This window comes from Canis lupus, chromosome 18 (assembly GCF_003254725.2).
Source record: "Canis lupus dingo isolate Sandy chromosome 18, ASM325472v2, whole genome shotgun sequence".
Lineage (NCBI taxonomy): Eukaryota > Metazoa > Chordata > Mammalia > Carnivora > Canidae > Canis > Canis lupus.
In genome coordinates, this window is record NC_064260.1 from 2,354,114 (window position 1) to 2,380,465 (window position 26,352).

The 26,352-nt window shown below is 54.6% G+C and overlaps 1 protein-coding gene across 1 annotated transcript in view; it reads right to left on the bottom strand.

Moving 5' to 3' along the window:
• The window catches only part of LOC112661527 (protein cordon-bleu-like), a 143,872-nt gene that overhangs the window by 93,936 nt on the left and 23,584 nt on the right, over positions 1 to 26,352 (bottom strand). Inside the window, exon 2 of the mRNA XM_035701358.2 lies at positions 2,924 to 3,127. Coding sequence (XP_035557251.1) covers positions 2,924 to 3,127 — 204 coding nt within the window. The remainder of the gene's footprint in view (positions 1 to 2,923; positions 3,128 to 26,352) is intronic.

Genomic DNA, 26,352 nt, shown 5'->3' on the forward strand with positions numbered 1-26,352 from the left:
TGGGACTTGATCCTGGTACTCCAGGATCGCGCCCCGAGCCAAAGGCGGATGCTCAACCACTGAGCCACCTGGGCTTCCAAAGGATCTTCTTTTTTTAACTGTGCCCCAATAAAAGTGATGGAGCTGGTGGCCTCCTTCCGCCATCCATATGCAGTGCGGGGAACGCCATCCCTAAATATACCCCGGAGCGTTTCCCTTAGAATGGCCTGGAACATGGGAGTGCCTGGGTGGCTCAGTTGGTTGAGTGCCTGACTCTTGATTTCGGTTCAGGTCATGATCCCAGGGTTGTGAGATCGAGCTCTGAGTTGGGCTCAGCGTGGAGTCTGCTTGAGATTCTCTCCCTCTGTCCCTCCCCCCCTGCTCTCTCTCTCTGTGGCTAAGATAAATGAATCTTAAAAAAAAAAAAAAAAAAAAGAATGGCCCAGAACACAGATTCTCATGTCATAATCTCTACAAGAACAGACTGGGACTTTTATCTAAATTTCTAAATCCAAAGGAAGCTTTAAAAAAAGAAAAAAACAAATCAGTCACATGCAGAATGCAACCCAGACTGCAATCACTAATGATTTCTCTAGGAGAATCTTTCGTGTCAGGAAAAAGCCCGGTGAAGGGGCCAATTATACGTTAGGAAGTGCTTGCTGGTCCCACAGGAAGGTAGGCATGCTCTCTAACAGAGCAGAAGAGGAAAAGCACATTGATTAAGTTAGTAGATCTATTTTAAGCAGGGGCCAGGAACTGGACCTCGACCCGCTGTGGTATTATTAAAGAGGATGACACCTAAAACCACGTCCCCAAGCGAGCAGCTGCTGAATCAGCGCCAGTCATGATGCCAAGGACCCAGTTAAGGAAGCCCACAGGCTGCTGCTCCAACTCCCTTAATCCTGCAGGAAGCCTGAGAGAAGGGATTGCAACCTACTGCTGGAAAAGAGGGAGGTACTTTAACACTCAACCTTTAAGGCTGCACGTGTTCTCACGGCGCCACCGCCGTGCTACAAAATGGTAGTTTCTACTCTGCAAGGGGAAAGAAAAAATTTTTTTGAATATAAAATTGAAGAATGAACTGAAGTTTGAAAATGGTCCTCAAAATAATATTCGTGCTTGTCAGGCAGGCGTTCCATCTCTCTGCGTGCGTGTGCAGAATGGGACTCACGGATGAGAGTATTGGAGACAAGGACCCACAAGGCCAATTTCCTAAGAAATATGTAACTAGGCTGAGAGTGGCAGGGGTCTCATGGGTGTTCGCCTATCGACAGACTCATCGAGGAGGACGCAGTAAACGTGGAGTTTCTATATGTTAATCATACCTCGATAAAGTAGTATTTTTTTTAGTGTAACTTAAAATTGGGTTGGGGGCACCCAGGTGGCTCAGTCGGTTAGGCATCTGCCTTCAGCTCAGGTCATGATCTCGGGGTACTGGGACTGAGCCCTGCATCGGGCTCCCTGCTCAGTGGGGAGGCCTGCAGCAAGCTTCCTCCGGTCACTGTTCAAATATCCCGTGGAATAATTTTTAAGAGGTATGCACCGATTTGCACATTAAGATGCCACCCAGGATTTTCATTCTAAAGCATAAACAGCTGAAGAGTGTGAGATTTCATCAAGAACCCAAATACTGATATTTTATTTATTTTTTATTATTTCTTTCTCTTTCTTCTTTCTTTCTCTCTATTTATTTATTTATTTTTAAAATATTTTATTTATTTTTTTCATGAGAAGCACAGAGAGAGAGAGAGAGAGAGAGAGAGAGGCACAGACACAGGCAGAGGGAGAAGCAGGCTCCCTGCAGGGAACCCGACACAGGACTCGAACCCGGGTCTCCGGGATCACACCCTGGGCCGAAGGCAACACTAAACCACTGGGCCACTCGAGCTGCCCCAAATACTGATATTTTATAAAGTTTTCCATCGCTCTGTCGGCACATCCACCAGAATAAAAACACCCATGGTGATGTGATCTCCACCATTATCCATTTTTAAAAAAAAATATTTGAGCAAACTGCTTTTTAAGATTGAGATATGTCCGATCATTCTCTGTTCTCATTTTCTGAGAAACGCGACGCCTATTCCCTCCTGCCTCAGAATTAGACAAATATGTCTTTACGCCACGGTTGATCGCTCCATCATACTCTTATCGTAAAAACTGTACGAACACTGAGATTTAATCCTTTGCTCCCTGTGACTTTGTGAAAACATGCTCTTATACACTGAGCTATCAGGAACAAGGGTCGTAGCCCCAAATCGATCAAACAACATGATGCATTTGGAGAAAAAAAAATCAGGAATTCTTTTGGTAATAAAATTCTTAATACTATGATTGCAGGAGGCTTTGCCGATGTTTCAGGTGTGCCTGCAGTGGCTGGCGTGCGAGAAGAAGGGGCCCGTGACCTTGACCGCAGGCACATTCCCAGGCAGGTCAGATCTAAGAAAGGACTCGGGTGGACATTTCGGGGCTGGAAGCTGGTTGGGTCGGGGTTTGGTCATCAGTGTAAACATGCATTTGGAAAATCGACCGCTGGTTGTATTTCCACCTCTACGGGCCAGCCTGTCAGTGGGCACTGGAGGGGTCAACTCGGGAGGCTGCCCCACTGTCTAACTTCGACACCCAGGGTGCTGGCACAGGCTCTGGGGGCTGGCCACCTGCGTGGAGATGCCCACGGGCCTGTGATGCCCTCCTCCGAGCACCCCCTGCGCCAGGACGGAGCCGGGCAGCCCGTGCTGCCCAGGGATGCAGAGGGGCACTTAGCATATATGCTAGGGCATTTCAGGTGAGCCACTTCGGCTTGTCATCTAGGCCCAGATCTGTACCCCGGGCCCCACGTCCCACCGGATATGGGAGCGAGTGCAACCCAGCAGGGTCCGCGTCCCAGGTCTCCTCGGCCCCGGGCCTGGATGGCGGGGACCCGGCCCCGAGGCGCACCGACCCTTACCTGCCATTGACCACGCTCTTCTTCTCCAGGCCGCTGGGCAGAACCACGGTGACGGCCACCGCGCTGTTCCGCAGGTTCTCCTTCATATGCAGCAGGTGCGGCGGGGGCCCGGGGGAAGCGTCCCGGCGCGGCTTCGGTCCGCTGTGCGCGTTGGGCGTCGCGGGCCTTCCAGGAGGCGGGGGAGCCCGAGCCTTCATCTTCCTCCTTAAACAGCATAGAAGGAGCGCATGAGGCGACGGCGTGCGAGCGTGCCCTGAACACAATCGCCGTGAGCATCGGCGGCTTCGCGGGACCTTCCCTCACGCCAGAGCATCCTTACGAGTATTTCTCCCTCCTCGGAAAAGCCTCCCGAGGGATGTGACCTTTTTAAAATCGTTATATCGGGATCCTTCGATACTAACAAAGGGGCCTCCACCCGTGGGCGGCCTCACTCTGGCTTCCACCCCTGGCCCCGCTCCGGATCCGTGACGTGCCCAGCCGAGGGCCCGGAACGCCGCCCCGTGACGCCGGGACACGTTAGGATGGCCTGAGGACGTCCTCAATTAGCCCAGGAGTCCACCCAACCAACACCCGCCCACAGACCAGGGCGCGAGGGACACGGGTGAGCGTGTCGTCACCTTATTCCTCACTACGCTTGGGCCTCTCCGTCCACTCTGCCAACGTGTGCACACGTGACACCGAGTCACCCGCTGCGATCAACATGAACATTTTGAGGGATTCTCGTCTCTGCTAGATTATTCAGGAAGGCGGACGACCTCCTTGATACGTGTAGCTGGTTCCATACACGGGGCCATCTACGTCTACGTGTGTGTAGAGATGCACGCAGAGACATTATGTGCACCTGAGGGCCTCACTTTACGTTTCCCCAGGTATTTTCTAGGAGCCAGCATTCGCCCAGCACCGGGGCTGATGCTAATAATAACCTTAGGAAGGTCACCTCATTCAACCCTCAAAATATCTGGCGGCTGAGAAAATAGCGTGTCCCAGAGATTGGTGGCTTCCCTGAAGGCCCATGGTCTTCGGTGTCGGACGAGGATGGGAAGCAGACGTGCCTGGTCCCGGGGGCCGCTCCGCCCGCCTCGCCCTGCCTTCTCCTGCTCATCCACAAAGCGCTAAGGAGCTTAAATGCTCCCGCAGCACGATCTTCTTGGGGACGCTTGGGCCCAACGTATCAGGCGTGGAAATTCCACACCTAGAAAGTGGTCCTAAGAAATAATCCCCCAAGAGGGCCCGTGGGAGGCTCAAAGGCGCTCCGTCCCACATCATTTCCAACGGCAAACAAAGTAATCGAGCCACAGGTCAACAAGAGACAATTTCAATAAAATACGGTGCTTTAAAGACAATGTTATACTGGTGCTCGGAAAATACGCTCTAACGGCTTGTAATCTGCCCAAATAGTGGCTACAGGTTTTTTTTTTTTTTTTTCCCTTAGGAAAACAGAGTTTTTTACAAAATTTCATTTTTAAGAGAACTATGCATTATAGCGATAGGTCATCAACAGCCTAGAAAGACGCACTAAAATATCTCCGGGTTATGTGTATGACATTTTGATATTTTCACTCTTCTGCATTTCCTACTTTTTCTATAAAATCACTTATATATACATTACTTGTAAATCGAAAGAGGTTGCTTAAACTTGGCGGGGGGGGGGGGCGGGGGGACGGGGGACAGCAAAGGGGATTCAGAGCCGAGCACAGGCCACTGCCATTCATGTCACTGGTTAAGGCCAGGATTCAGGGTGACCTTCCGGTCTCCTCCTCTATGGTGACAGGGAGACATAAACTAATTCCCTTTCCTTCTTGGTAAAAACCTTACATCTGGGTCATAATTTTTTTTATCACTTGACATACTTTCTTCCTTTCAACTTACAGGAATGACAAAAGTGAAGTAGCCGTCACATACTGAGCGTGTGGAAGGGCCGGGTCTCATCGGTTCATCCGCCCTCCCGATGACGCTCCGGGGAGGTACCAGCCTTGTCCCCCCTTCACGGGTGAGGCGCGCGGGGAGCTAGCATCAACCCGGACGGTCTCGGGCGCTGCCCTCTGCAGCCCGTTAGGAAGAGCAGATGTCCCCCCATTTTACAGACAGGAAAGTCGAGAGGCGCAAAGGCCGGTCACAGAGTCCTTCATTAGTGCGCCTCGGGCCTAGGGCTGGGTGCTTGGGCTCTGAGCAAAGCCACCTGCTATTCATGTTTCCTCCCAAAAGTGCTTTCATGGCGGAAAACAAAACAAAAAATTTCCATCCTGGGGAAACAAGTCCATCTGCCCAGGGAGCGCTCTGTTGCTCTCCGGCACTAATAAAGCCTTCCCGAACTCCTTCTGAGTCAAAAAGGAAGCAGCTCCTGATGCGTTTTTTAGTCTCTCGGCTGGCGCCGCGATGGGAATAGTGGCAGAGAGAGACAGAAGAGACCCCTAGGTCCCCCGGCTTCTCCCCCACGGACGTCCCCAGCCGCTGTTGCCTGCACGCATGCAAGGTCCTCCTAGCCGCCGGCCCCTGCCCATGGGCCCTCCGGCCTCCTGGGACTCCCGGATCCCACACCCAGAGGCCGAGCGCCCGCCCCGGGGGCTGTGCGTCTTCTCAGAGCTGACCCCGCGTGCTGCACGCTGACCCCAGCCCCGTGCAAGACCTGCAGCCCCGCAGGCCGCAGGGATCCGGGGACGCTTCCCGTCCAGCACGGTGGGATGTGTGCACGTGCGAGTTTGAGCGTGTTACGTACACACTGAAGTCAGCCCACGTTGAAAACACTGGGGAAGAGCAAAAGGATCCAGAGAGGCCCTGAACTGCTTCAGAGCACACGCCGGGTGTGTGCTTCCACTTGGACTCCGAGACCCGATGCCATCGCACACCCGCCCCCCTGGGGCTGCAGCTGCATCCAGGCTCCCCGGCGGAGCCCGAAAGCCGGGGCTCCTCCCTGGCCCTCAATTCTGGCCCCCCTCGCTCTTTCCCACTCGCCTGGCAGTGGGTCTTATGATCCCAGCTCCTGGAAAAGCCACAGCACACCCCCTTGCCTCTGCCCCGGCACACCTGCCTTGAAGGCTCTGCTCAGCTCCAAACCACATCTTCCCAGAAACCTCTGGGTGCCCCGGCCTAAGGACACACGGCTGGGGCCGGTGGTCCCCCCGCTGCCCTGAGGAAGCCTGCGGGAAGCCTACCACATGCCCAAGTCCCAACACGGACCAGGGGGCTCCGTGTCACCCGAGGGCTGGGGAGGATAATGGATCGCGCCGCTTCCCCAGGATGGAGCCCCCTTACCATCACGACAGCACGTGGTCTTAGTCGCAAGTTCTGTATCATTTGCTGGAAGCAACGGACAGATTGTAAATGTAGACATCGATGAATCTGTGACTTCGCATTTTCATTTTTCACGGAACAATATCTGCATATTTTGAGGCGCGCACACGAGCCACTTTGCCCACACCCAGCACGGTGCCCGAGGTGTAGATGGAGTCGAGGCCCCAGGTCAGAGGCCGTGTGCGTGACCCTGAGCGTACAGGCCCCAGGGGAAGAAAGCTGCTCCCCGCTGGCCGAGACACTGGACACACCACCCGCCCCCCGCTGTCGACCTGCCTTCCCCACACGCCAATCCTGGTGCCTCGTTTCTTGGATTGCATGTAACATCTCTGGAAGACAGCAGATGCTTGAATTTTTAAAAGATTTATTTATTTGAGAGAGAGAGAGAGAGAGAGAGAGAGAGCATGCATGAGGCAGGGGGAGAAGCAGAGTCCCCACTGAGCGGGGAGCCCGACGCGGGACTCGATCCCAGGACCCTGAGACCATGACCTGAGCTGAAGGCTTCGCCGACTGAGCACCCGGCGCCCCGACAGCAGATGCTTTATCAGGACTGTTTAAGCCCTCAATATTTAGACACCTCCCGGCACATCTATAGGCATTTACAGACCCCCCTGATGGTGGTGCCGGCCAAGGTGCAAGGCACACAGGGCCGAGCCTGCAGGGACAGAGCCGACTTAGCAGCTCTCGAGGCAGGAATGATCCTGAAGGCATCCGTGCAGCGTGCCTTCAACAGGCCGGAATTTGGAGACATGAGGGAAAGACAAGAAGGGAGGCAGGAAGCGCTGGGGAAGAGATGAAGCAAAGGATGGCCTCGTGGGCCGAATCTGCTCGGTGCACCGAGCGCCGCGGATGCTCTGCACCTCCCGGGTCTCGCTGGATCCTCGGTGCACCGTGCTCAGGTGGTTCCGAATAACAGCGTCCCACAAATATTTGTGGATTATCTGCATCAAGGTCGCTGAGAAAGTGGGAAGGAACCAGAAGGTGGTTTTCGTGTCTGTTTTGTTCGAAAGAGAGGCCCGGCTCCTGTAGGAGATAGGGTCTGATTGGGAAGCGGGGCCGAGGAGCTACATGATCCAGAGCCAGTTGGGGATCCCGGATGATCTGTGGGACCCAGGGTCGGGGGTGGGGGGAGCCCTGCTGGAGGCGGCCGGACCGCTGAGCACAGTTCTGGGGATGAACGGCCCGGATGAGAGGGGAGGCAGCCTGTGGGGAGGGTGTGTGGCAGGAAGCCTGGTGGGTCCCCGAGAGGAGGAGGAGGGCCCCGCAATGTTTGGGGTCCTTAGCCTCTGACTCCAGTGCAAGGCTGGAAACAGAGGACGTGCTCTGGGAGGCGATGACCAGGTGGCTTTCGGTGGCCTGGCTCTGGGAGGGCTGTGACCAAGTGGAGCCAAGTGCAGGCAAGGGAGGGAGCACCTGCACGGACTGAGGATAACTACTCCCCGAAAGCTACCGAGGTCCCCACCTGGAGCCTGCACGGCTGCAGCCCCAGCCGCCAACATGCCCTCCAGTGGGATCCCCTGCACCTGGGGGGCGCACGTCTGCAGCGGGGAGGGGGTGAGGGCTGAGCGGATGCATGGTGCTCACCACTTGGCCTGAGCCTGGCCTGCTCTTAGCCTCGGACCTCACCCTCCACGTCCCAGGCAAGCCAGCAGGACCTCAGCCTCTGTGCGTGGGTCTCTTCTTTCTGGGTCTCAGCTCCACTGGTGGCATCAGGGGCTGGGCCGTAGGACACTATTCTAGTACACTAACTCACAGATGATGAGCCCCAAACTACCACTATTACATTATGATTAGCATTAGGGCAGTCGCTACGCAAGAAAAAAAAATCGGAAATGTTGGCAAAGATGTGGAGAAGTTGGGACCCTTGGGTTCTGCTGGTGGGAATGCAAAGTAGGGCAGCCACTATGGGAACTGGTATGGAGGCTCCCCCTACAAAAAAAAAAAAAAAAATTAAAACTAGAGAGACCAAAATTCCTCTTTTGAGTCCAGGAACACCTTGGTCAGAGTACAGGTTTGTTTCCAGAACGCCGCAGCACAGCCGCTGTCACAATAAAACCAGTCAAATGAGGGGTTTTTTTGGTTTCCCAGTGCATATGAAAATCACATTTACACCGAACTGTGGTGTTAAGTATGCAAGAGCATCACGCCTAAAAGTACAATGTGCAAACCTTAATTTAAAAATACTTTACTAAAAAAAAAATTAAAAAATTAAAAAATGAAATACTTTACTGCAGGGCCCCTTGGTGGCTCCGTCGGTTAAGCATCTGGCTTGATTTCAGCTCAGATCACAGTTTTAGGGTCACGAGATTGATCTCCCCATCAGGCTCGACATTCAGTGTGCAGCCCGCCTGGGACTCTCTCTTGTCCTCTGCCTCTCTCCTGCTCATGGGTGCTGCTGTCTCTTTCTCTCAATAAATAAAATAAAATCTTAAAAAAATATTTTACTGCTAAAAAAGGCGTCATCTGAGGTCTCAGACAGTCATAATGTTTTCACCGGTGGAGGGTCCACCTCGCTGCTGGCTCAGGGTGCTGGTGGCTGAGGACAGCGCGGCCACGGCCATTTCTTACACTAAGACAACAATGAGCTTTGCTACGTGGATTGGCTCTTCCTTTCGTGAATGTTCTCTCCGTAGCAGGTGATGCTGTCTGATAGCATTTCGCCCACAGAACTCCTTTCAAAGTTGGAACGAATGCTCCCCAACTCCATCACCACCGCTTTATCGGCGACGTTTCTGTAATGTTCTGAATCCTCTGCTGTCACTTCAACAATCTTCACAGAGTCTCACCAGGAGTAGTTTCCATCTCATGAGACCACCGCCTCCGCTCATCCGTAAGAAGCAACCTCCATCCATCAAAGTTTGATCCGGAGATGCAGCAAACCAATCCCACCTTTAGGCTCGACTGCTAGTTGTGCTCGTCTTGCTATTTCTGTGACACCTCCGGTTCCGTCCTCCGGGACAGTCTTGAACCCCTCAAAGTCATCCATGATGGCTGGCATCAGCTTCCTCCCAACTCCTGCTCGCGTGGACAGTTTGACACCTTCCCGTGAATCACGAGAGTCCCCAACGGTATCTAGAGCGGCGAATCCTTTCCAGAGCGTTTGCAATGGACTTTGCCCAGATGCATCAGGGGAATCGTCGTCTAGGGCAGCTAGAGCTTTAGGAAATGTATTTCTTAAATAATAAGACTTGTATGTATACAGTGGGATATTCCTCAGCCATTAGAAATGACAAATACCCATTTGCTTCAACGTGGATGGAACTGGAGGGTATGATGCTGAGTGAAGTAAGCCAGTCGGAGAAGGACAAACATTATATGTTCTCATTCATTTGGGGAATATAAATAATAGCGAAAGGGAATATAAGGGAAGGGAGAAGAAATGTGTGGGAAATATCAGAAAGGGAGACAGAACGTAAAGACTGCTAACTCTGGGAAACGAACTAGGGGTGGTGGAAGGGGAGGTGGGCAGGGGGTGGGGGTGACTGGGTGACGGGCACTGAGGGGGGCACTTGACGAGATGAGCACTGGGTGTTATTCTGTATGTTGGTAAATTGAACACCAATAAAAAATAAATTTATTATTAAAAATAATAATAATAGGAAGACTTGAAAGTCAAGACGACAACTCGATCCATGGGATGTGGAATGGATGTTGTGTCACAGGCATGAAAACGACATTGATCTCATTGTCCATCTCCACCAGAGCCCTTGGCAGGTACGCTGACGGCGAGCAGTCCTATTTTGAAAGAAATCTTTTTTTTTCTGCAGGGGGTCTCAGTAGTGGGGTTAAAATATCTCATAAAACATGTCATAAACTGGGCAGCCCTGGTGGCGCAGCGGTTTAGCGCCGCTTGCAGCCCAGGGCGTGATCCGAGAGTCCCGAGATCGAGTCCCACATCAGGCTCTCTGTATGGTGCCTGCTTCTCCCTCTGCCTGTGTCTCTGCCTCTCTCTCTCTGTCTCTATGAATAAATAAATAAAATCTTAAAAAAAAAAAAAAACATGTCATAAACTGATGTATCAGGCCTTGTTGTTTTATTTACGGAAAACAGGCAGAGTGGACTTTGCACAAATCTTCAGAACCTTATCATGCAGCATAGACTTTGCACAAATTTTCAGAACCTTACGATTTTCAGGATGGCAGGTGAGCATCGGCTTCGGCCTCATGTTACCAGCTGCAATAGCCCCTCGCGAGAGAGCCAGCTGTCCTTGGAAGCCAGGCGCCGACCTCTCCCCCGCTAGGAGGTCCTGGATGGCATCAGGGCCCCACACAAGGCTGTTCGTCCACACTGGAAACCTTCATGAATTCTCCGAGCCAGACCCTCCGGATGACTTGCTGCGGCTTCTCCATCAGCCCCTGCTGCTCCACTTTACCCTTCTCTGCTACGGACTCCGCTTCGTCCCTTACACTTCACAGATCAACCTCTGCGAGCTTCAGACTCTTCTCGGGCGGCTTCCCCACCTCTCAGCCTTCAGAGAATTGAAGAGTCGGGGCCTCGCTCGGGATCGGGCTTTGGCTTCAGGGAATGTTGTGGCCGCTTTGATCCTCTTTCCAGACCTTGAAGACTTCCTCCGTATCAGCAATAAAGGCTGTTGGCCGTTCTTATCATTTGTGTGTTCACTGGAATAACACTTTGAATTTCCTTCGAGAGCTGCTCCTTTGTGTTCGCAGCTTGGTCGTCACAGGAGATCTTGCTTTCAGCCTGTCTTGGCTTTCAACGTGCCCTCCACACTGAGCTCGGTCATTTGTAGGTTTTGATTAAAATTGAGAGACCTGCGGCTCTTCCCTTCACTTGCAAACGCACGGGGCATTGTGGGGTTATTAAGTGGCCTCATTTCAGCCCTGTTTTGTCTCAGGGAATGGGGACACCCAAGGGGGGGGAGAGAGAGAGAGAGAGAGGGAACCGTGGTCTGCAGGGCACTCAGAACTCACAAAATAGTTCAACGAAGTCCACTGTCTTTTCATGGACATGGTTCGCGATGCCCCAAAATAATTACAATAGCAACATGAAAGATCGTGGATCACAGAGCACCCGGACAAATACAATAATACTGGAAAATTTTAAAATATTGTGAGAATTACCAAGATGTGATACAGAGACCCAAAGTGCTGGAAAAATGGTGCCAAGAGACTTTCTTGTAAACCTAACATTTACATTAAAAAAAAAATGCAGTTTCTTGTAAACCTAACATTTACATAAAAAAAAATGCATCTGTTTGGTGCAATAAGGCAAAGCACCATAACATGTCTCTGTCCATACCCCAAAGGACTGAGAGACCTGAAAAGGTACCCCCCTCTGTCCACAGCAGCCTTATTCACAACAGCCCAAAGGTGGGAGTGACCCAAGCACCCGTCCCTGGATGGAAAAGCAAAATGTGGTAAGTACATATTCTGGAATATTCTCCAGCCCCAAAGGAGACACATTCTGAAGCTCGCTACAACACAGATGACCTTGGAAGACCGTATCCTAAGGGGACAAGCCAGAGACAGACAAGCAAGTAGGCTGTGATTCCTATTACTTGAGGTTCCTACAGAGTCGGACTCCGGGAGATGCCAGGGGGCGGGGAGCTGGGGGCACTGACAGGTTTTGAGTCGCGGGTTTCACAGAGTTTCGGTGGTGCCAGATGGAGAGTTTGGGACACTGGCCTCCTGATAGTGTGACCAAGGCCCCATGCAGACCACACGCTGGCCAACGGTTAGCACACTTAATTTCACGTTACTTGTCTTTGGTTACAACTGAATCACAAAATTTCATCCTAATAAAATGAGATGCTCATCCTGGTGAGTTTATCACGTCCGGCCTCTAAGCCCCTCACAGGGCTCCCTCCCAGGGACCCCTCAGCCCCCACCCCCAGCTCCCTGGCAAAGAAGGAGTTCTTTTTGCTGAGCACCCTGGGGGACAAGAAGGCGATGCAGAGCCTGCCCAGGGTGGAGGGAGGCTGAGGCCCCCTTAGAGCGAAGAGGGTGGGTGAGGCTGTCCCCGCGTACCCCCCCGCCCCGGGAAGGACGCCTTCGGGAGCCGGGCCACAGGCTGGGCTGGTGTTGGGTTAGGCTTGGCTGTGCCTGGGGGCACGGCGATGGGGTCTCCCCTGCCTGCCTCTGAAGTCCTCCTCCATCCAAGGAGCACCCACAATACCTGGGGTCGGGCTTGTCTTTTCGAGGACGTAACCGTGTGCCAGGTGGAAAGCAGAAGCCGCCCAGGTGGACAGACAGCCCAAGCTCCTCCGAGGCTGAGCACTGTCTCCACACCACGCGGTCACAGCGCCGCCGGCTTCGTCTCCGTGGGGCGCACTGCGGCTGTTCCCGTAAACCCGCTCTGCCTCGCTCCGCGCTCAGAAGCCACTGCCCTGCCAAGCAGGCGGCTCCCTTCCGGAAGGTCCCAGCAGGTGCCGTGCAGTCGGGCCTCCCCGGGCCTGGGGAGCACCTGGGCAGTGGAAAGGGCAGGGCCCCTCCCGGGCGCGCCCTGGGCAGGTGACCAGCTGGCACACCGACACAGGCGCCCTGCCTGCCTCTCCCTCGCCGTCAGGAGAGGCCGGGCCGGTCCCACGTGCCTGCGAGACTGAGTCAGCCAGCAAGCACCCCACCCCCACCCCACCCCTGCTCCCTCCGGGTGTGGGACTGGGTGCGCCCCCACAGAAGCTAGAAAACAAAGTAATATCTACAGAAACATCTCCGGCTTTTCCAAGGTCATCAGTCAGAGCGCGCCACATGGCTTTAGCTTAAAACCATCGTGGGTTTCGTGTCCATGGGCAGGGCCGGGGCCGTCCACCTGCAGCGGGGGCCGCGATTCCCGGGGGGGCCCTCGGGAGGCTGCGGCCTGCTCGGCTGGCGCCTCCTGGGCCCGAGAGTGCAGAGTCCAGGGCCAGAGTCCAGGCAGCTGGACGAAAGCCTAACTGTGGGGCGCCCCGCCAGCCTGGGGGAGCCCCGGGCACGCGGGGCCTGCACAGCGAGAAGGACAACCCCCACCTCTCGCTACTCTTCCTCCCCAGAGCGAAGTCCAAAGGGCTCTCCGCCTCACGGGTCTTTTTCTGAGCCTCCGGCACCTTCTCAGTGCCCAAGACCTGCAGCCGCTGGAGCCACTGGCCACCGGCTCAGCGGCCCGGCACGCCCGCCCGACGTGGGTCTGCTTTCCCCCTGGGGCAGAAGGGAGCTGCTGCTCTGTGCCCTCGAGTCTCCCAAATTAAGGAGTCTGCTTTCCTCCTCGAAGATTCTGGAAGTCAGACACGAGCCGCCCGTGCTTGGGGTCACGTCACTGCCAGCGTCACCCTGGTCTCTCCAGCCAGCAGGTGGACGAGCCCCCCCGCCCCCCACCCTACCGAGGAGCGGCCTGGAGGCATGCAGGGAGCCCCAGGAGGGTCCCAGCCTCCCGGGCCTCTTGCCCCCCGACCTCCCCGGTCTGGGCAGGCGGCTCCTGGGAGCAGGCCTGGCTGGGAGGGATGTAATCCCGACGCCATGGGACCATATTCTGCGCCCTTACTGACCGCAACCATGGGCAGGAACCAAGTGTGTCTGCGAAGATAACCATCTGCCAAACAAACACAGTTGGCCCATCATGTCCCCAGCCTCTCCGAGGCGATGACGACTATTCTAAGTGGCCCTCCACAAGCTCCGGGCTCTGAGGGCACGTGGGTATTACCGGGCGACTGCACCAGACAGGCTGTGCTCAGGGTTAGGAAGGTCTCCGGGTTCTGGGCGGGTGCAGGAAGCGGCCTGCGAGCCGCGATATGAAGTCAGCGCGAGGTGGTCAGGATGGGGGGTGCACGAGGCTGTTCCCAGCAAGGGCAACGGGTGGGGGGGCGCTGAGCATGGACTGGATTGTGGAGGGGGGTGCTGATGAGGGAGGACTGGGTCGAGGAGGGAGCGGGGCTGAGCATGGACTGGGTCATGGAGGGGGCTGAGCGTGGACTGGGTCATGGGGGGCTGAGCATGGACTGGGTCATAGAGGGAGGTAGGGGGGCTGAGCGTGGACTGGGTCATGGGGGGGGTTGAGCATGGACTGGGTCATGGAGGGAGGTAGGGGGGCTGAGCGTGGACTGGGTCATGGAAGGGGGCTGCTGATGAGTGAGGACTGGGTCATGGAGGTAGGGAGGCTGAGCATGGACTGGGTCATGGTGCTGATGAGCATGGACTGGGTCATGGAGGGGGGATGAGCATGGACTGGGTCATGGAAGGAGGTGGGGGGGCTGAGCGTGGACTGGGTCATGGAAGGGGGTGCTGATAAGTGTGGACTGGGTCATGGAGGGAGGGGGCTGAGCGTGGACTGGGTCGTGGAGGGCCTTTTCATTCCCAAGGAACCACACCAAACCACACGGCGTTGGCTCCTGAGGCACACGCACACGCGCACACGTGCACCCGAACAGCTCTGGGAGGCACGTCCACAAGCCAGGGCGACTCAAGGCGGCGGAGCACCAAATCCAACGGAGACCCCACGGCCGGTCACAGTGCAGCAGAGAGGGTGGGGGTTCCAAAGACTCAGCAGAGCGCTCCCCGCGCGGGCCGGGCACCAGCACCTTCCAGAGGAGCGTGTGCTGCACGGGAGGAGGCGCGGCGGGCTGGTACGGAAGCTGCTGGGAACGGAGCCCACTGATGGTGCCAGGCCTCCCGATGGAGGCCCTGGGCAGGCCCCGGGAGACAGGCACTTGGGCAGCTGCCCCCACACCCCGTACCCCAGCCTCTGGGGGTCTGGGGGGACCCCGTACTTCCAGGTCGCCCACGCTGGCGGGGTATGGGGCTTCCGAGTGGAGCGGGTCCAGGGGCGGAGGAGACGCGATAGGTGCTGTCCTAAGAGCGCAGGGCCCCGGAGCCCCCTCCGCACTGGGCTGGGACTCCGTGGGTACCCCGCGAGGATGAGGACGCGAGGACCCATCAAGAGCCTCCAGGGCGCTTCTGCCCTGCGTTCTAGCAGGAACTACTGAACTTCGTGACTGAGGGAGATGGTTTCGGAGCCGCCCACCCGTGCACACAGCAGGCCAGGAAGCGCTAGCTGCATCAGCGCGGCTTTCCCCACCGAAGGCACCAGGGACTCACAAGGTGCGGGCACGGTGATGGGCCTGCAAACACCCCGGGCTCTGTGCCCACAAGGCCAGAACGGGTCACAGGCTTGAGAGCTTGAGTTTCCGTGTAGACCGAGGCAGGTAACAGATACAAGACGAATGGCGCAGGACCCGGCCAGCAGTGGAGGCTCGGGGCCCCGTCTTTACAAACTCTCTTAGGCCCGAAGAGGGTATCTGACCCAAGGAGAAATCTAAAACAGACTCGGTCCAATGTGAAGTCCATCTGCAGCAAAAAGGTGCCCCTCGGGGGTGTGGAAACTTCATCAAGTTACAATGCGCTTGGGTGCACCCGCTTATGTCTTTAGAACAATGTTCCAAAATAATTATAAAATTCTTAAGGAAAACTTTTGTGCAGAAAAGACCTCATCTCTAAAACACGTTTTTCTTTGAATCGGGGTTTATTAATCTCTAAAGATCTACAAATGGATCTGTTGACAACCTAAAGGGTAAAAGATTTTTTTAAATGGTGCAATCAGATCTAGATACATATACATATATACATATACGTGTGTGTGTGTATTTAATTAGTAGCTTCCCACACTCATCATCTGCATTGTACTCACAGCCACACTTGTTCAGTACCAGTGTTGGGTGGGGTTGGGACCGGGTTGGCAGCAGAGACTGAATGATGGATGCCCCCTGCACTGCCAGGGTCAAGGGCTCCCCCGTAGTTCAAACCCAAAGTCTTGTGCTGCTTCACAACTGAACATGCTTGTTCTCTGTTGCCCAAAAATGTGACGAGAAGGTCCTGCCTTTTAACCAGCCATACAGTGTTACATAGGCAATGAGGAGTATTTGATTTAACTACTTTTGAGTGTTGTGTTTGCATGCATTACCAAACAGACCCGTCAAATTAACGGGATCTTGTTTTTTTGGGGGGGGAGGGGAGGATCTTGTTATCTACACTGAAAAGCAACCATAGGCGTGTCTGGGTGGCTCAGTTGGTTGAGCGTCTGACTCTTGATTTTAGTTTAGGTCGCGATCTCAGGGTAGTGAGCTCAGGCCCCACGTTGGGCTCAGAGTCTCCCTCTCCATCTCCCTCTGCCTCTCCTGCTCATGCTTTTTCAAATAAATAAATCCTAAAAAAAAAAAAAAAAACCATAATTCAGATGGCATTGATGTAAATGGTGATCATTGTCTTAGAGATTTTTTTTTATTATTATTCATGAGAGACACAGAGAGGGGCAGAGACAGGCAGAGGGAGAGGCAGGCTTCCTGCGGGGAGCCCGATGTGGGACTAGATCCCAGGACCCCGGGGTCACGCTCTGAGCAGAAGGGAGATGCTCAACCATGGAGCCACCCAGGCGTCCCATGATGATTATCATCTTAAAATCAAAAGATTAATGTGCACAGTAAGAAACTGACCTACATAGATGTAACTTTTTACCTGTCAGATTGAATGCTGGTGATCTCAGTCAAGTGTCATTGTCATGTAAAGGGAGTGGAGGGTTGTGATTCAGAGTGAGAGCCACTTGGCTACTGGGCAGGCAGCCTCAGATCAAAGCCTGGCTCTGCTGCTTACTAGCTGTGTGCTCTCAGCAACTGACAGAGGCCTGTGCCTCAGTTTCCATATCTGGAAAATTGGAACGATCTTGTAGGATCACTATGATAATCCAACATAATGATGCAGAGACCTCAAGTTCATAATAAGTATTAGCGACAACAGCCTCACATTAACAACTAACACTTTCATTACTGTGACTTTTGTGCTTTATCTTGGGTAATTTTATAATCTACTTTCATTTAAAAGAGCCTACATACCTAGCTTTATGCCTGTAGGTACTTAAGAAAACTGTAATACATTTAATTTAACAAAAGGAGTCTGGATCATTGTTTTGGGGGAATCACGAGACCAATTCTTATACCATACACACAAATAAACTCAAAATGGATTAAAGACCTAAATGTGAGACCTGAAACCATAAAACTGCTAAAAGAAAACCCAGGCAGTAATCCTTTGGACTTAGGCCCTAGGAATATTATTCTGCATCTATCTCCTCAGGCAAGGGAAACAAAAGCAAAAATAAACTATTGGGACTTCATCACAATAAAAAGGTTTTCCACAGCAAAGGAAACCACCAAAAAAAAAAAAAAAGACAACCTACGGGATGGGAGAAGATATCTGCAGATGATACATCCAATAGGGGGTTCATGTTCAAAACATATACAGAAATTATATAACTCAATGCCAAAACACCCCACAAACAATGCATTAAAAATTGGGCAGAGGACCTGAAAACGTATTATTCCAAAGAAGACATCCAGTTGGCCAACAGACACATGGGAAGACGCTCAGCATCACTCTTCATCAGGGAAATGTGATTCAAAACCCCAATGAGATACCACCTCACACCTGTCAGGATGGCTAAATCAAGAAGAAAAGAAATAGCAGGTGTTGGCAAGGACGTGGAAAAAAAGAAACCTTCATGCACTGTTGGGGGAGATGCAAACTGTGGAAAACAGTATGGAGGTTCATCAAAAAATTAAGAATAGAAATAGTTTTAGAGACATCTAGTAGGCCCTAGGAGGCAGATAGGTCTAGGTCAAGTTGCCTAACGTGTATGGAGCGTTCTGGTTTAAGTGGATTACAAGCGGCTACGCTACACGCACTTGGCCTCTTGCACTAAGGTGTCTGCGAGGCCACTCTAGCACGCGCACTATGAGTGCTTCAGCCCCTGGGCCGAGCCCTCCCATGCCAGTGCCTTCCCGTGATGTTGGGGCTCTTCCCCTTCAGCACAACCTTCAGACCCGTGAAGGAGAAGGAGGATTCTGAACAATGCCGCAGAGCCCTGGGACTCCTAAAACTACGCAGATGGGAGTTATGCAGGGCTGTGTCTTCCTCTCATGGAAGTTTTTTTTTATTGTTTGGTGTTGGGTTTATTTTGTTTTTTGTTGTTGTTTGATTTCGGCCATGGGACAGTGGCACAGCCTTGCCTCAGTGGGAGATGCAGCATTGAGTATCAAGGGTCAGGGGATGGGGAATGATTTTTCTGTGAGTCTTTCCACCTACTGCTAAGCGGTATTTTTTATACGGAGTCATTCTCCTTTCTAAGATAAATATGCCCTCCAACTTTAAAAAATAAAAAGTGCCATAGTGCTATCTAGTAATTCCATTGCTGGTGTTTACCCAAAGGAAATGAAAATACTAATTCGGAAAACTTTCTGCACCCCTATGTTTACTGCAGCATTATTTACAACAGCCAAGCTATGGAAACAATCCAATTATCTGCTAATAGATGAATGGATAAAGAAGGTATACATATATACGAAGGTACACACACACACCTATATATAGGTACCTATATACATATATATATATATATATATATATATATATATATATATGTAGGTGTATACACCCACACACATATACATCTATCAATATCTATATATACACAGACAATAGAATATTACTGAGTCATAAGAAAAGAATAAGATCTTGCCAGTTGCAACAACATGGATGGATCTAGAGGGTATAAAGCTAAGTGAAATAAGTCACACAAAGACAAATATCTGATGATTTCACTTATATGTGCATCTAAACAAACAAAAGAAATAAGCAAAGAGAAACAGGAGACTCACACACGGAGAGAACAAACTGGTGGATGTCAGAGTGGGGGACGGTGGGGGATGGGCAAAATAGGTAAAGTGCAGTAAGAGCTACAAACTTCCAGTTAGGAAATAAGTTAAGGGGCAGCCCGGGTTGCTCTGCTTCTCCCTCTGCCTGTGTCTCTGCCTTTCTCTCTCTCTCTCTCATGAATAAATAAAATCTTAAAAAAAAAAAAAAAAGAAAAGAAGTCAGAGGGACAGCAAGTAGAGCACAGTGTCTACAGTCAGCAGGACTTTACAACATGGTCAGGTGACAGATGGCGACCACTCATTGTGGTGAGCACCGAGCAACGTACACAACTGTCTAATCACTATGTTGTATGATGAAACTAATATAATGTCATATGTCAACTATACTTCGGTAAAAAAAATAAAACACAATAAAATATTTAAAAATAAAATGGGTCCCTACACTATCAACTCTGAGACAGGCAGTCCGATGGGAGTCCCAGGGTTCACTGGGTGTTTGCCGCTGCTCATCCAGGCTATTTTAGATTATTTCCAAGTAGAAGGGCTGAATAGGAGGGGGCAGGAGGGCCAGCACTCCACCAATGGCCAGGAGTGACCAGGCCACACTTAGTCTCAAAACTGGAGAGAAGGCCCTTCCCGACCTAGCACCTTCTAGGAAGGGGTGTGTGGTATCTGCCCTGCTAGACCCTCCTCCCTACTCCTGGTCACCCACCGGACCTCAGGGCAGGTCATGTCTATCTTCAAGAAGAGATTTATACCTTCAAAAAAGAAGAGGATCTCCTGGTCCTTGGGTCATGGTCACAGTGACAGCTGAGATTCCAAGAACATTCTAGAATCTTTTGTGAGTGACGGATGCTCAGCTCTCTTCAGGATTCTCCTTCTCCCCTCCCGTCCTATGTAGAGGGGCACTAGCATGGCCTGTGTGGCCGACCACATCATACAGTGTCCACCAGGCCCCCGTGTGCCAGTCCCCTCCCCTGTGACTCCTATCACCCTATCCACTGGGAAACCACGCCCTGAGATTTGGATTTCAGAATGGGGCCTGCAGGTCACCCTATACTTCAGGGTCATGCTCTGTAAGAGTCTTCAATAGGGTTGGCACAACCGAAGAAATTAACCAGTTTTCTTTTGTGAATGTGTTTTATCTAATGGGTAGAGTTTCCCTTTTGCAAGATACATCTACAATTTTCTAAGGAAATTTAATGAAAGTTTAAGCCTATCAAGTGCTTGGTACGCGGAGTCCAGGCGAACGAAGGGCCTTCTGCTGGCACTGGCCAGGTCCTTCCATTTACCCTTCTGGGGACAATCAAACTCCAGAACAAAGGGGAGCAAAGACATCCGATCCCAACCGCTGATGCTAGAAATGGACTAATTTGGTTGTTAGAAACAGGGCGGGGGGAGGGGGAGAGCCCTCGTGGAGGCAACAGGGTGGGGAAGTGGTCTTCGCAACCCTTCTCAGTAACGTAGCCAGAGCGCAGAGTGGGCGCTGCGCCTTCCGTTCCACCCAGGCAGCAGCAAGGGTCAGGGAGGGTGGGTGCTGCCAGGCAGACTCGCCTCTCAACGGGGACTCGGAGCTATTCCAGAGGGCTCTGCACTGGCTTGTATGGAATCCCCAGCAGGAGTGGGACACTGCCTGTTAGACCTAATGCCCTCATCCCCCCCTGAGGTCCACAGGCCCACCTCTCACCCTCGCTTCCTGCTATGAGGTTCTGCATTCGTGCTCATTCTACAAGTCCCTTCTGCACTTTGCTTTGTACCTGTAATAGAGTACATGCCTTGGTGCCGCCTCGAAGGTCTGAGCCTGCCCCCTTGGCTCCCCGCCAGCCTCAGTACTGCCACCTGCCACATCCCCACGGCACGGCCTCCTCCATCCTTGGAATAAGCGAGTTCGCCTCTGTTGAGGCTTTGCACATGCCGCGGCCCTGCTGGGCATGCTCCTCCCTCTCCTCGACTGCTTTCCGCCCTCCACGACTCAACCTGACACATGCACTCCTCACAAGGCCATCCCCTAATTCCTAACAGGGCCCCCCAGCAGGGTTGCTGGCTCCTTTGCCAGCGCCTCTCGGGATCTGCGTTCACAGGGTCACCGGGCTGCTCCTCGCTGAGCGAGCGAGTTCTCTCCGCTGGGATTCAGCTGCCATGCCCCTGGCCACGTTTGCCACAAACCAAGATGAGGTGTCCCTACTCCCTGTCCGGACACCCAGAGGACAGCAAGCACTGCTGAAGGCACCCGTGTCTGGCTAGGGAGCCCCCAAGCACCCAACGGCTGGGAACCAGCTCTCATGGCTCTAAGGACAATATTCATCCAGTTTTGAACTCCCAGCTCCTGAACACTTAGGAAGCAGTCAAGCACCGTGTGTGCTCGCTCCTCACATACCAGGTATGTGCCCCCCATTTCCTGTATGGGCTGACTGAGGCTGCCACCAGGTGAGTACCTTCCTCATGGCCCCACCGCTGGAGAGACTGCAACGCCCGCTGAGTCTGACGCTGCTCAGGCCATGATGCGCCCCTGGCCCCTCAGTTACGTCCCAAAAGCCAAAGCCCAGGGGTACCTGGCAGGTTGGTATTGCGCTGTGCAGGCCCCGTGCCCTGTGCCGGAGCACTGGCGCCCTGGGGGGCAGCAGCCATGGAAGGTGGTAGGCCAGGAGGTCAAGCTTCCGGTGCAGCCACAGACACAGGCTGTCTGCTGTGATGTGGGGTCTGAACAAGCCTTGCTTCTAGGTAGAGTCAGAGCCCCCAAGAATTTCATTCAGGGCTCCAGGTTCCTTAGGGATCCCACGAATCACAGGGACCATGTTCAGCGCCCTCGGGGAACAGAGGAAGAGGCAGCGTCAAGGGGAAAGGTGGGGACCTGTCCAAGGCTGATGTCAGGAGCTGGGGCAGCCCCCGGGTCAGTCCTCGGTGTTCTCGGTGCCTGCAGGGTCGGGGACTCCGTCGAGGATCTGATGAGGGCTATCCATCCTCTCTCCAGGCAGGATGCCCTTGTGTGTGCACATGAGCTCCTCGCACACCTGGGGCGCTCGGGGACCCTGGGCTGGGCCCTCCGTGGCACTGTGTGTCAGGGCTGGGCTCCTCCCAGGATCGGGGCCACATTCACTCTAAGACGACAACTCCGTCTAATGCAGGAGACATAAGGGAAGTCCCCCCGCCCCAGATGCTTCCCCTACCAGCTCCGCCGTTAAAAACTAAACCTAACGCAGGGGAACATTTGCCAAGAGATGCCGAAAGCTAGATACTCAGGAAACCCTCAAACTAGGAGGCCACCTCGAAGCTGCAGCCTGCAGGTGAGGACAGTAACGCCTCGCCGGCCGGCAAACCAAGTGCCACGACCGCCCCAGGAAAATGCTGCCTTTTGGGGGCAGCGCAGACACCCCGTCTCGGAGCGCGCCCCAGAACACGTCATGCGGCCGGGAGGCAGCCGACAGCCCCCGCGACACCCTCCGCACTCGGGGAGACCTAAGGTCACATCCAGCAAAGGCGCTGACTGGCTGCGTGAGCTCCAGCAAACGAGCTCGCGTGGGCAGGTTACCATCCCTTGCCAGTCTCAGTTTCCCCCAGAGCTGACCAGACAGCACTTTCCACGTCTGGCTGATGCGTTTACACAAGGTTTCGGTGTTTCTCGGGTTGTGCTGCTGGGCGCACACCGCTCAAGGACCTACGGTTCGGTCGCGAATATTTTTATCGCTATTAGCAGGCTTACTGTCGGCGACAAATAAAACATAACTAAAAAGCCAGCCTCCAGCCTCCAAGTGGGTAGACTGCGTGCGCCCCAAAGGCTCACTGATGCAGCAAATGCATTCAAGTCCACATTCAAGGCCGACTGAGAAATCCTGCTCCCGACACCATCTCACCGCTCGGACCGGGCTTGGCGAGCTTCCGTAACCCAACACGAAGAGATTAGCTCTCGTGGCAGGATTCTCAGAGCCGTAATGACCAAAGGTATGGTGCCCCTCACCAAGCTCTACCCTCGGGCGCGCGTACGTGGGCACGCTGGCATCGGGGCGCCCATCGGGGCCACGGGTGAGCCGCGCCCACCGCGTCCCCCAGCTCCCGACCCCCACGACAGCTCGGGCCGCGCGGATCCCGGGCCATCCCACAAAGCCAGAGTCACGGCGCCGTCGGACGTTACAGGGAAAGGAGCCCTCGCTCCACGTCGAACGGACAGTGCTCCTTTCCCGTGGCAGGAACGTGCACCTCAAACAGAATGACACGGGGCAGGGAAGACTTACTGGCTGCCAAGCCACCTGGCCATGTGGGCACACATCCCGAGCGGGCCCGGCCCCCGCCTGGAGTCGCCTGCGTTGTCCCCCACGAGCAGAGAGGAGGGCCCTCTAGGCTGGCGACGACGGAGCTTCCCGGGCCGGAGGCAGAGCAGCGCCAGGCCTCGGAGCCGACGCAGCCTAGTGACTTATTCATAAAGGTGCCACCCGATGCAGGCTCCTTCCCAAGCAAGGCCGCGCCGGGCACTGTGCTCGCCGAGCCGCTCCCGCCGTTGCCCACCCGGGGAACAACCTCACGAGACGCCCTCGTCTGCTTGTTCAAAGTCACGGGCCTTTTAACCTTGGAAGATGAAATCGTTAAAAAGGAGGAGCTACGGGGAAGAGGAGCGAGCTTCCTCCTCCCTCACCAGGATGCCTGGCCGCCCCCCGCTTCTTCCTGAGAAAAGCTCACCCGCCGCCTTCTCGCTTCTCAGACGGGACCCACGTGGGCCACGCGGGAGCTCCCTCGGGGGAGACGAGCCTAATTATTCTTCGGGAGCCCAGTCGGGCCTTTCACTTCGCCGCCCACCTCGTGCAACCCGGCATCTGTTGAATTTGGAGGAAGCGGCTCTCGCCGTCCACAGGCACGATTCAGCAGCTTCTTTTCCTGAAGAGTGTTTATTTTTCTTTCCTGCCCTCCGAAGCGGCTATGCGACAAGCAGCTCATTGTTTTCTTGCAGCCAGACCTGCACTGGTGTGGTTTTTCTCAAGCTCGAAACCCATATTCAGTTTCCACCAAATACGACTGTCCCAGGACCACGGATGATGCTGCCAAACAGATAAGGCGTGTAGGCAGACACGCCGAGGAGCCCGACGTGCTCCGGTTCCCAGCGGAGCCAAGGGCTTGGGGTCCCAGTGAAAGCATCTTCAATCGAGCTTGAAGATGAGGGGATCTGGCGGCCAGGACGACACTCTGCCCCCTTAGGTCTGCTCTGTGTCACCCGAGTCACCCGCTTCCCCCAGATGTCTGGTCAACCTCCCTCTCGGGCTGGGAGGCAGGGCCGGTCCAGCGCAGGCCCCTGGAGGAGCCAGGGAGCGTTTTGCGCCCCCGCCCAGCTGGTTAGACGCCACTGTCACCGCACGGAGGCCACAGCCACACCTGGCCACCACCTCCCTCCCACAACCCCAGAGACTCTGTAAATCCGCAGGGCTGTGGGCCATCAGGAGCCCAACCAAGAGCTCCTCTGTGCAAAGCTGCTTGCTGCCTCCTCTCAGTCGGCGGTTCCACTGTGCCCCAAGGCCTCCACCGGGCCTTCATCTCCCCCTACCTCCCCTCCTCCCTTTACGCTCCCTTCCCCTCCTCCAGGATCTGTGCCACGTTGGTTCCAGCTCCGCCAGGCTCCTCCCTCTATCCTCTTCCCACTGCCTCTGCTCCACCCGTGTTGAGGCTGTGGTCTTCCCTCTGCTGGACTAATAGCCTCTTAGAGTCTCCCCCTGCCCCCACCATGCCCCCAGGCCCATCTCCATGGCCTAGGATGACTCTCCCACAAGGACAACTCCATCCAACCATGCTCCCCGGGCAAGCACCTCGATGCTCCCACTGCCTGCTGTGTGAATCCCAAACCTCCCTGCCTGGGATGCCTTACCCCAGGGCTGTTTCCCCCATGCTCCCCCTTACCCAGCTGTGGTGACCAGGACCTCGGCGCTGTGCACACAGAAGGGCCTGCCTCCCCTCCAGACCATCTCCAGCTGTCAATCCTCTGCCGTGAACCCTTCATCACATCTCAGCCACCGCCGCCAAGCAGCAAAGACCCGACACGACCTCCAGGCCAGCAGCCTCCACTTCCTCCTCCGTGCAACGGGGATAATACCCGAGCCTTGTCCACAGGACCATGTCAAGGTTAAGTGATCTCCCTCTTCTCAGGTCCACGGACAGCACCTGGCATCTGAGCCTTCAGCTAGCAGCCGTGTGACACAGCGTGAAATGGGACCTTCCCATTCTCACGTATCTGTGAAGCCACAAAGCTGAGAATCCCGTGCCCTAGAGGCCAGAAGTGCCCCCTGCAAGTCTTTGCCTGGGGGAAATCCTGCCGGCTGCCCATCCCCTCCCTGGCACACTAACAAGAACACTAAGGTCTCCATGGCTAGTGTGTCAGGTTAGTGGGACACCATGGTGCCCTATCCTTCACCTGCTGCTTCTCTGTCCTCTCCCAACCCAGCCAGGGGGCTCCCGGAGAACCGCACACAGGGGGGCTGGGCCGGAGGCTGGCAGAGGCGGAGGTGCAGACCTACGGGACCGGGGCTGTGGGGGAAGCACCGTGACGTGGTTCCCTGGGGGTGTGGGAAGCTCAGGAGCGGAAACCAACATGTTTGTTGCCTACGTGGTTTGGGAGGGAGGCTGGCTGGGACTGCCCGCGTTAGTGGGTGACAGAGAGCGTCAGCGGTGGGCACCCTACAGGCCCACTGGTCAAAACCCAGAAGTGTCGAGTTCCCGGGCCAGTGGACACTGCAGGACTCAGCAGACACAAGAGCCCTTCGAGGAAATCCGAATGAGAGGGATGCCTGCGGGGGCTGGCACCGGGGCCAGGGCCCGGACCACGCTGAGCTGTGGGTGCCATGAGCCAGGAACCCCACCAGAGGACACAGCGTGGGGGCGTCCGCTGCACCAGAGGGAAGGACAGAAAGCACCCACAAAGGACATTGCTGGCTCCTTCTCCTCTGTGAGCAGCCCCACCCAGGCCACGAAAACGGCCCCCCGGCGCCCCAAGGAGGAACCCAAGAGTGGAGTGGATACAGCAGCCTCCCCCGCAGGTGCAGTGGTGAGGCCAAGCGTGGAGCCTGGGTGGGAACGGGGGCGGCCGGGGGGCTTCAGCTGCACATGCCAGTGAAACTGCACTTGTTGCTCGACACCTGAGAAACAGGACCAGTCTGATGGGAGGCAAGACCGAGGTCTGTGGGGCCCGACCTCGACTCCCAGATGACATAACTAGCAGAGACCCGACAGTCGTTGTGCTTCCCCAACCCACCGCCACTCCAGAAGGTTCAGAAACGGAAATGGCCTGGAAGAGAGAAGAAGAGAGATGCGTAGGGAAGAACCTACATCCTCCGTTTTCTCCTTCTCTGGAAACCACGAGGGAGGGCAGGCTTTGGGATTCCCCAGGCCCTACCTGGCTGTGGTTCTGGGAGAGCTGGCATAGGAGCCCCACAGCGAGAGGCAGGAACACCGAGCCACGCAGAAGACCGGCGCCCCCAGAGCACCCCTAAACTGGGACCTGGACACAGGGTCCATTCGTATTCCCGAAGGAAAG